This window comes from Pezoporus flaviventris, unplaced genomic scaffold, assembly GCF_033815535.1.
Source record: "Pezoporus flaviventris isolate CSIRO_AGI_PZ_B2104156 unplaced genomic scaffold, CSIRO_AGI_Pfla_v1 ptg000071l, whole genome shotgun sequence".
Taxonomy (NCBI): Eukaryota; Metazoa; Chordata; class Aves; order Psittaciformes; family Psittacidae; genus Pezoporus; species Pezoporus flaviventris.
In genome coordinates this window covers 2,271,409-2,282,436 of record NW_026892619.1, presented here as the reverse complement: position 1 = coordinate 2,282,436, position 11,028 = coordinate 2,271,409, and the positions used below count along the sequence as shown (strand labels likewise).

The 11,028-nt window shown below is 49.8% G+C and overlaps 1 protein-coding gene across 8 annotated transcripts in view; it reads right to left on the bottom strand.

Annotated features, from left to right (window-relative positions):
• Window positions 1-3,537: 3,537 nt before the first annotated feature.
• The window catches only part of NSD3 (nuclear receptor binding SET domain protein 3), a 38,203-nt gene continuing 30,712 nt past the window's right edge, over window positions 3,538-11,028 (bottom strand). For 6 of the 8 annotated variants that reach the window (XM_061472452.1, XM_061472448.1, XM_061472453.1 and 3 more), the window contains 7 exons: window positions 10,878-10,990; window positions 9,797-10,066; window positions 8,637-8,753; window positions 8,143-8,284; window positions 7,556-7,662; window positions 6,865-7,069; window positions 3,538-5,915 (listed from right to left, as the gene is read on the bottom strand). In XM_061472452.1, the coding sequence (XP_061328436.1) occupies window positions 5,674-5,915; window positions 6,865-7,069; window positions 7,556-7,662; window positions 8,143-8,284; window positions 8,637-8,753; window positions 9,797-10,066; window positions 10,878-10,990 (1,196 nt within the window). In that variant the 3' untranslated portion in view covers window positions 3,538-5,673. Of the gene's footprint in view, window positions 5,916-6,864; window positions 7,070-7,555; window positions 7,663-8,142; window positions 8,285-8,636; window positions 8,754-9,796; window positions 10,067-10,877; window positions 10,991-11,028 lie in introns of those variants that run through there. The other 2 variants (XR_009746767.1, XR_009746768.1) reach the window with 2 other exon arrangements.

The following is an 11,028-nucleotide window of genomic DNA, read 5'->3' as shown; positions in this document are numbered from 1 at the left end:
GGGGAGGAGCCCGGCCGCGGCCCTTCCTGGCTCAGGGGCGGGGAAGCCCGCTTGGACCGCTGGGGAGATCGGGTCCCATAGGGAGCGGATCCCATAGGGACCAAGGGGACCGGTTCCTATGGGGACCAAGGAGGAGCTCCGAGGGAGGCGGACCCCATAGGAAACGAGCAGGGAGCACCGAGGGGAGCGGATCCCATAGGAACCAAGGGGACCGGTTCCTATGGGGACCAAGGAGGAGCTCCGAGGGAAGCGATTCCCATAGGAAACGAGCAGGGAGCACAGAGGGGAGTGGATCCCATAGGAACCGAGGGGGAGCCCCGAGGGAAGCGGATCCCATAGGAACCAAGGGGGAACCCCAAGGGGAGCGGATCCCATAGGAAACGAGCAGGGAGCACAGAGGGGAGTGGATCCCATAGGAACCGAGGGGGAGCCCCGAGGGAAGCGGATCCCATAGGAACCAAGGGGGAACCCCAAGGGGAGCGGATCCCATAGGAAACGAGCAGGGAGCACAGAGGGGAGTGGATCCCATAGGAACCGAGGGGGAGCCCCGAGGGAAGCGGATCCCATAGGAACCAAGGGGGAACCCCAAGGGGAGCGGATGCCATAGGAAACGAGCAGGGAGCACAGAGGTGAGTGGATCCCATAGGGACCGAGGGGGAGCCCCAAGGGGAGCGGATCCCATAGGAACCAAGGGGGAGCCCCAAGGGGAGCGGATCCCATAGGAACCGAGCAGAGAGCACCGAGGGGATCAGATCCCATAGGAATTGAGCAAGGAGCACCGAGGGGAGCGGATCCCATAGGAACCAAGGAGGAGCCCCGAGGAGAGTGGATCCCATAGGAACCAAGGGGACCGGTTCCCATAGGGACCAAGAGGGAGCCCCGAGGGGACTGCTTCCCCTAGGAACCAAGAAGGAGCCACGCAGAGAGCAGCTCCCATAGGACCCACACCGGGAGCTCCCTCAGGAGCAGGGTGAACCCCTGTTCTCCCTGCCCACCCCAAGACAAGAGGGAGGGCAAAGCCTCGTCGGTCGTTGGAACATTCAGAACGATTTATTGAAGTCAACCTCAAGCAAAAGTTCAGATCAGTGGAATGTCATTTAAAAACCTTCCCCCAAATGAATCCTCACGGAAGCCAAAAAAAAAAAACCACATCCCAATTCCAAAGGAGTTGGAAAATAAAAAGGCAACATCTCCGGAAATAGAATGTACAAAAATTATATGGTTCCTACCATCACACACATTCAAGGAAGAAGCTAGAATATTACAGGCAAGTCTAGGTACGCTATAACTAGGTGACGGTCAGCTACCTATGTACAGGGTTACCCAAGCTTTACAGGTTTCACACTATGCAGAACAGAGGCCGGACAACAAAACCCCCCAATATCGGCTATCTCAAAGTCTATGCGGCAACATCAAGTCATAATACAGTTAATGCCCCAATGGAACATGGCCAGGGAAAGTGAACACTACTCCCTTTAGTGTCAAAGAGCTTCTAGGAGACTCCCAAGGACTCTTTAGGATACCGGCTTCAGTGACTATGGATGCTTTTGCTATGAGGGATTGCCTTAACAGAACATTTCACAGGACCTACAAGGTTTGGTACAGATAAAAGGCTATGGAGAGAACGACTCTACAAAGGGCATCCTCGGAGCACACGGGGATGGGAACGGGATCTGCACGTACCTGCCTTGTGCAAACGGGGGGGGGTCGGATCCCAACGGCAGCCCCTCGGATAGAGTTGGACACTGGGAATGAGACAGGATGGGGAATGGTTCCCTATAGCCTGTTGGTAACAGCAGAGGCGGTGAAGGAGCGAATGGCTTTGGCAAAGTCAAACGTGATTTCCCTTTTGGGGTTCGTATGAAGCACACGGAGGCCGCTGTGCAGAGCACAGAGGCTCCGCATCGCTCTCCCCACAGCACGGCCCCATATGGGGTGATAAAACCTGAGCTCGCTGCTCAGGAATAGAACGTAACAGGAAACACCTTCTTTTGTTAGGGCATTTTTACCTTTTCCTTTATACTCGGACCATTGTGAACCCATCCAAAGCGGAGCAGGGTGAGTGCAAATGGGTCCTTGCTACACAAAGGGAGGGGAAAGCCAAGGGAAACCCAAAAGCTGAGCAGCATCACCCCACGGTGCCGCCCCTCGAGCCTGGAAACCGACCCCTTTCCCCGTGCCACGGATCCAGCGGGAGCAGGGAGGGAGGTGAGGGAAGGCAAAAAGACGTTTCTCAATGGAGGCTACATAAAGAATGCATAAATAAAACAAACCCAACCAAAAGCTGGAGAAGGAACCGCAGAGCTTCAAGTACATTAAACCCTGAATTCAATGAGGCAGAGGTTTCAATGTTAAAGTGACTACTTCGTACCAGCGCCGGACACCCCCCTCCCCTCCCAACCCACAGCGTTCCGTCAAGATTCAATATATACACATGGGATGCTGTTCAGTACGTCTAGGAATTGGGTCTTTCCCATTCTATCCTGAAATGAAAGATACAAGGAAGGGTTTTCTTCCCAAGAAAGGCCAAAACCCAACGTTCCAGCCCTACTACTCCATTCCAAAAGCTATCTCCAAGACCAGGGTGGTGGGCAGTGAAGGGAATTTGCCCCCCCTTGCCCCCCAAATTGCCTTTAGCTTTATCCTTCCTGAGCTGCAAATGCCTTCGACAGTCTATGGAGAGGAGAAGTCTACAGAAACGACCTGAAAGCTACAACTAAATGCTTGCACCGTGGATGCAGGGAGTCAACCAGCGCTTGGCCGTGCTCTGTGCTGTGCTAAGGTGCAACCCAGAGTGAAAGCCCCAGTAAACACCACAATCCTGTTCACTTCACACAGCAGCTTGGAGGCTGCACCAAAAGGGAGCACACGCAGGTGATGGGAGAGGGAGCCAGAGCGTGGTGCTCCCTTGGGAATGGGAGACAAAGGGAGAAGCGTTGGGGTGAAGGAATAACGGGGCCTTTAACAGCAGGATCAAGCTCTCAACCAAAATCACAGCGGGCCTGGGGACTTCTTCCAGGCATGAGCATGAAACAGCCAAATCACCATCCAGTATTACTCATCCCAGTCGAGGATACAGCTCCCCCTTGATGCCAATTAGAGCATCCATTAAACCTCTTCCTGATGAAGGAATGCCGTTATCACTATTCAGTCGGCTGAGATGGGGTTAAAAGGTGTGCCTGAACATTGTGTTTGGCAAATAGAACAACCCTACCGTTAAGAAGATGCTTCAATGTGGCATTTTCTTATCTCAGAACATTAAAGATTCACCTTCTCTCCAGTAGAGTGAAATCCAGTTCAGACTCTTTGCTCACCAGCTTATAAACCAGTCTCCTGTTGCTCCAGGTTTTGGCTATCCTTAATCTTAGCTTTTTGGTGGAAAAAAGAAGCACCTGTAAGGAGTTTGAGACCAAAATGAACCAAGACCTCGAGTGCATGGCACGGGAGCAGCAGCAACCCTCAATTCACAGCGTTTGACATGCTTTTAAGCCTTCTGTGAACCTCTGTGTGGCCTGCGAGGTGAAGGATAGACCACAGCTCTCATCCATGTGGAGCGCTCAAGAGGGGGGTCCTGGTGCCCTCACACCATTGACACAGTGAAAACTGCACTCACCCCATAGCCACGCTCTGTATTCCCAAGAGAACATCACCTGAACATGATCAAGCCTAATAAATAAGCTGAAGTAAACACACTGGGCCCTACTGCAGCAAGAGCTACGTCTGGCACTGCTGAAAAGGGCAAAGAGCCCCAGTAAGAGCCTAAAAAGAGACATTTATCACCAAAAACAGGAAGAAAAAGAAAAGCCTTTTCTGCAAAGGGCTTTTTGTGGTGTAAAAAGTACCAAAATAGAGCACTGCTTTCAAGCAACGTTAGTGTTTCGGATGTCCTCTGTAGCACGGACCACAAGATGAAGTGCTTTGCAGAGCCCAGGAGCCTCTGCACCATAACTGAATCCCCCCGCCCAGGTACACCCCAAGCACCCATGGGTGCTCAGGAGATGAGCTGCTGGCTCAGTTAATGGCACTGTAGTGTATTCTGTCCTTTCTAATTGCACGCAAAGAGATTCCAACCCCTCATCTGAGGGCTAAGACATCACCAGCCAGAGGCAAGACACCTTCCACCACCTCCCATGTACTTCTTCTGCCTTTGATTGGCTTAACTGAGAAGTCACCACGTTTCTGGAGCTCTCCTAAAGACACAGCTCTTAACCCAAAGGCTCCACTCAGCCAGATGCCAGCAACACTTGATATGAATTCCTTATCTTCAATACCTTATTCTCGAGTACCCACGTCAGAAGTGGGCTCTAACTGTACCAGGGCAAGGGGACACACACACAGTGCTTGGCTGAAGGGTGCACCAAAGGGGAAAGCAGTTCTCCAGGCTCCTTGCACATGAAAGAGAATGGTTCTTAAAGGAACCTCCTCCTGGAGCAGCCCCTTCATAAGCCTCTCCAACAGAGGAGATGCAAGGGAGAAGTGTTTCAAGAGGCTCACGTTGGCTGCTGTGAACACAGCCCGTGACCCAGGCGGAAAATACCCTGTTCATTGAAGTGCTGAGATTTTTCCTTAGCTCCATTAACAAAAATGAAAGCCAGAAGCTCTCTCAGCAAAAATAATACCTAAGCATTCCATCAAAGCAAACACATACATGGGTCTGATTCCTTCCGGGCTCAAATCTCCTCGGATCTGAAGCTAATGGGAGGTTGGGAAGGCAGCAGGAAGGAATCACATGAATGCAACTGCAGGGAAACAAGCCCAGACTTGGCAGGTGACAAATACCTACGCACAGAGCAGGGATTTGTCCTCCTCCCTCTACAGAAGTCAATGGCAGCGCTCCCATGGGCAGGATTAAGACTTCAGTTCTCAGTGTGCTCGCAGGCTGAGGCTCTCCTGACTAGGAAGGTTAGGCAGGAGAATGGAATGCCTATTGTGCCATTAAGCTCCTTCTGCATTTCCACCTGCCTGCAAGCACCCACTTACAGCTCCAGTAGGGAGATGCAACTCCTGCCCTCCATCACCAATGCCAGATCCGGCATTAAGAGCCCTTCCAAGAAGTCCCCCACCTCATTTCTCATTGGAAAAGCTTGACAACAACATTCAGAGGTTAACGTGAACATAACCTACCTTCTCCAAATGCCTTATAGCAGTAAACACTGGGATAGAGGCATTTCAGGGTCACCTGGTCTGAACCCCACATCTGCCAGTGTGGCACCTCAGCACTACAGAGCGGGGACGGCTTTGTCCTTGCTGTAAACTACACACAGAAGTGACCTTGGCTTTGCTGCTTTGTTTCTAAAGCCACGAAGCCTGAGCAAAGCCAGATCTTCCAACACCCTTTAGAAATTAAATAAATAAATACGCTGCTATGATTTGCTTTTCTACACTCAAGAGAACAGCTTGGAAACGGAATATTCTCTGCACTGTCAAAAGGTTTCTCCTCTGAAGGCCAAGACGTCTCTGGTTGCCCACAGGAAGAGCTGCTGTAGCACATTCAAGGCTAAAAGAAAGACCAAACAACAAAAACCCAACCACCACCGCCTGCTTCTGCTCGCTCGGAGGAAATGGTCCCCATCCCAGTCCGCGCACGACGATGCCAAAGACTGAACGTGTCCAAGCAGTCTCTTTGAGTTCATCGCCTGCCCGTCCCCTTCTCTTGGCTCTTTGTAACCAAATTCACTCCTTGGCTTCTTCAGCGGGGTTCTGTGCTTCCAATTTGCACTTGATCTTGCTCCAGTACTCGGGGGCCACGGGAGACTTAGGGTCGTGCGCGGAGCAGCAGGGGCGGCCGTCCAGCGCCGACGGCACCAGCGCTCCCTGCTCGTGGTCTTTGCAGAAGGAGTGAGGGCAGAACTCGCAGAAGGAAACGGCGGGGTTGCTACAGACGTCGCACTGATGCCACGGACATTCCCACTTTCCTGAGGACGGGAAGGGCAGGGAAGAGAGGCAGACAGGAAGCTGGGATTAGCGCGTTTCGAAACTGGAAAACCAGCTCTGACTGCGGTTGCCACTTCTGCTCCTCGTGTCCAACAGACACGGGGCATCTTTTAGGCCTCACTTGGCTCAAAGCATCAAAATGGGCTTAACCAGAGCTCAAAACAAAGAGAGCTCAACCTCCTCTGGCATCAAAACACCAAACGTCCTTGCAAGGGGAGTTGGGTTTGATTTGTGAGCATCTCTTACTGACCTGGACTTGCTCAGAGAGGCATCTCCAAACTAAGCTGTTCAATGGAAACCTGAATGCATTAGTTTTGGAAACTAAGTGAGAAATGGCTAAAAGAAGAATAAATTGGGTAAAAATACGTTGGAGCACAAAAGCCCCAGATCCCCAAACCATTCAGACACGTCTTTCTATGACCATATGCTCAACTCTCGGACTGCAGAGGTGCACTGAGCATAGGAAAAAGGGAAATCAAAAGCTTCTTGCTGCTTCTTCAGCTTCACTGGTGGCAGCTGCTTGGATTATTTAATCCTAGACTAATCTGGCCTTCCAATGATTTTCATCAAAGTCTTTGGAATCAGGAAGATTAAAGAGATAAAGGCTTTTCCCAAATCCTGCCATGGGATTAAGACGTTGTATTGCTGAATAACCTGAACCCTGGCTACAGAGAACTCTGCCTTAACATGGAGAAATCAAACAGAAGGGACGTGCCACCCTTTAGCAGTAGCCAAATTAAACACATGAGAGAACATGAAGTATTACAACACCTCTGCTCATCATGTCAGAACACTGCCACCTGATGTATGCCTAAAACCAAGCAGCACTGCCAAAGCCAATAAGCTGCTTTTAACCTAAATGAATGCTGCATTTCAGCTCTGGCACTGCAGGAAGGAAAGCTGAACAGGAAAGCACAGGACTGCTCTTACCAAAAGGGGGTTGAGTCAGGTTAAGGCATAGGAGGTGGTATGCTTTGGGACAGTCCTTTTTGTCACACATGACTAGCTCTCCCCCGTCTCCACACTGGAAGCAGTTGTCTTCATGCATCTGCTTCTGCTCTGTTTTTATTTTCCTCTTCTTCTGCTTTAACTTTGCATTCTTCACCTTCTCTTCGTTTGCTGTTGCAAATGCTGTCTGGCAATTACAAAGATCAGAGCATACAGTCACTTTACAAACCCCTTGCATTACAATTAATCACTTGGGCTTATTATTTGCATGCACTCTGCCTACATTAAATCCACCCCAAATAAGAGTTTAAGCTACAGAAGCCAGAAATGCTCATCCACGTGTGCCTGAATTAACACAGTTTGGTACATGAAGTCCACAACAGCACTACTGTGCCTTTAGAGGCTGTCAAGGGTGGAAAGTATTAGAATCATAGAACCATAGAATAGTTTGGGTTGGAAATGACCTTAAGATCATCCAGTTCCAACCCCCTGCCATGGGCCAGGGATGCCTCACACTAGGCCATGTCACCCAAGGCTGGCCCTGAACACTGCCAGGGATGGAGCACTCACCACGTCTTTGGCCAACCTGAACTAAAGAGTAACTCAAACAAGAGCCTCCCTGCCCTGCTCTCACTGGATCTGGTAGGAGAAGCTTCAGTTGCCATCCACGTACCTTTGGACGCACCCCGAGGAAACCACTGCAGTTCTCTGCCCCGCAGTGACACTCGGTCCTCCCATTGCCCAGGCAATCCAAGTTGTAATTGAAGGTTAACTCCATCCCTGAAACATGAAGAGAAAACAATTCACCCACAGAGCCGCTGAGGAAAGACAAGGCTTGGCAGGAGGCATCCATCAGGTTGAGCTTGGAGATCCAGCAGCAGTGTGTTTGGAAGGAAACAATGCACGGAGTTCCTCGACTCCACTATCACACAGAGCCAGGCACAATGGGAGATCAGGTGAAACGCTGAGCATAGAAAGATAACATCACCCCAGACAAATCCTGATGAAAGATCAGTACTGTGCTAAGCGTTTACAGGCCAGAGCTAACACTGTACTTGGCAGCAAAGCCTGGAGTCAGCTTTAACGGCAGCTTTCAGCTTCAAAATCTCCAACGACAGATCCCCAGAACTCAAATACTTGTCTTTGCTCCAATGAATGCCAAAGTTCCTATAAGCATTATGGAATTTAAGGGGAAAACCACCACAGCCAGTTACAGCCATGGAGACAGAAGTATATGTGCAGAACAGAGCATCTTCTTACCTGCAGGAATGTCACAAAGAGCAAACAGTCCAACTCTAATGTCCCCGTTCACTGTCCACTTCTGTGTTTCACAGTTTGGATTACAACTATGGTTCATAAACCGAGAGTAATTCCCCTTTGGGCCAGCATCTATGATCCGGTCCTTCAGAGCAAAAAAGACACAGACATGGTCAAGTAATTACAAAGAAAAAGGTGAAACAAGTGATTACTAATGGCCCAGGCAGCAAAAATACGCTTATTTCATATACTGCTTCTAAGTGCTAAGTTCTCCCTTAAGAGTTAATGAAAGACAGCCTGAATATTGATGCTACAATGTGAAATAGGCACAACCTGAGACACAGGTTCTCTGTTTCACCTCCTCACCCACTGCATTAAAGGGAAACACTGAGGTGTGGATAGGAGGGTAGGAGCAAACATGGAACAATGCTTCTGCCAGCATTTTGCCCCAAGTTTCAACCCTCAACAGCTCACACTGAACGAGGTGTGACGTGTACCTTTGTTACAGTTAACATATAGAAGTTGGTCACGCTGTTCTCGTGCGCGCGCTTGATGCGCAGTCTGCACTCCTCCTCGTCTATCAGCTCACCAACATATTCATTCACAAATTCACCCTGGAAGGGAAGGCAAACAAGTTAAGCACGGGTTTCTCATCTCCTTCCTATCCTAAAGGGAAGCAGCACAGGAAGAAAAGCATTTCATAGAATCATAGAATGGTTAAGGTTGGAAAGGACCTTAAGATCATCCAGTTCCAACCCCGCTGCCATGGGCAGGGACACCTCACACTAAACCATCTCACCCAAGGCCTCGTCCAACCTGGCCTTGAACACTGCCAGGGATGGAGCATTCACAACCTCCATGGGCAACCCATTCCAGTGCCTCACCACCCTAACAGTGAAGAATTTCCTCCTTAGATCCAGTCTAAACTTCCCCTGTTTCAGTTTGAACCCGTTACCCCTTGTCCTGTCACTACAGTCCCTAATGAAGAGTCCCTCCCCAGCATCCCTATAGGCCCCCTTCAGATACTGGAAGGCTGCTATGAGGTCTCCACGCAACCTTCTCTTCTCCAGGCTGAACAGCCCCAACTTCCTCAGCCTGGAGCTGCTCCAGGCCCTAATCATCCTTGTGGCCTCCTCTGGACTTGTTCCAATAGTTCCATGCACAGTGCTGCACGTGAGGTCTCATGAGAGCAGAGCAGAGGGGCAGGATCACCTCCTTCGACCTGCTGGTCACGCTCCTTTTGATGCAGCCCACATACTACAGTCATCACAAGAAGCATGGCAATTTAACCCTCTCGTAGGCAGACGTGAGTCTAAGCAATAATTCTGCTCAAAATGAGAACAGCAGCATAATAATCCTTCTATCTCACATTTCTAGAGACTGTGAACTACACTTTAAAGCTAAGGAGATAAATCCTTGTAAAAATAGATAAAAGCACCACATTCACAGTTTAAATGACTATCCACAAAGCTTTCATCCTGACATTGCACTGTGGGTTATCCTACACGCCGCCTGTGCGTACAGCTCAGCACCACGTTGGTTCTAATGGGGAAAGAATCAGTTCAGGATCTCTCTGCCTTTTCTGCACTTTCCAGCTCTCCTGGATGTCCTCATCTTCAATTGAGGACAAGGCTGCCTTTGTCCTTTGTAATTCTACCTTTTTAATGCTCCTTTTTGTCCTGAGGCCCCATCCCCGGCGATCAGTTTTGATGATTTCAGCATCAGGGTAGAGTCTTTTGGTGAAACACTGGTTCTGGCACCGCTCTCCCGCAGGGCACACTTGGGGATGGCACTCGTACTGCAGCATCCTGTTCAAACACTCCGATTCCAGGCCACAGGGGTTCTCATCCGAGGGCTTGCAGTTACAGCGAGGGATCTCTGACAGGTCAGCCACCTGGATCTGCACCTTCCCTATCACCTTGTTGGACTGCGGAGCAAAGGGGAAAAGGAACTGATGATGAAGGCAATGCACAAAGAGCATGGATGCAACTGCTCCATTGGAAAGGAGCTGAAGGATCATCTGGTCCAACCTTTCTGGGCAAAGCATGACTGAGACCAGATGTCCCAGGACCCTGACCAGCTGAATCTTAACTGTGTCCAGTGCTAGGGAATCCACTTCCCTAGGGAGATGATTCCAGTGGCTGGTTGTCCACTACCTGTCACTCAACCATGAACTTAACTAGGGACACACACTGTTCAGGGAAGCCAGCAGTAAGGGATTTAAGTGAAGACCACCAAAACTCATATGAGTCCAGACAGCAAAGCCTGAGTCTTCCCTCAGTGAAATCACTGCTTGAGGAGATCAGTGCACGCCAAGTTTATCAAGTACATCGCTGGGATTCCTTCCAACTAAAACCATTAAAGGGACAACATCAAGTCCTGTGTGTCCAAAGCTGCTGGCAAAGGGGCAGGGTGAGCAGTTGGCACCCTTGCTAGCCCTGAGGGCTGTGTTAACAGAGGTTGGTACACATCAGTAGCCAAGACGCAAGACAAGCTCACAACCAGCCAGTTTCTACCTCAGGTGACGCTGTTCTTCAACCATAAATGCTCTTTCATGAGCACTCTGCCATAATAAGTTAGAACAAAAGAGCATTGAAAGGAAGAGCAAAATGATTTCTTGGAATTTCCTTATGCTGGAATTGTCACACACAATGCTTTGAGTACCTCCAAATATTGATTTAAAGACCCAGCTTACCCTGGCACACACGGAAAGGAGGAAAAGAAAGAAGCCAACTCACTTTAATGTGTTTATATGGCGGAGGTTTCCTTGAATTCCTTTCAATTTCTAATGCCTCTTTGCTTTCTCTTTGTGCTTTCAGTTCCTGGAAGCGCTTTGCTGCTTCTTCAAGTGCTGTGCAAGGGAGTTCAAAATAGAAAGCCATTAGCACC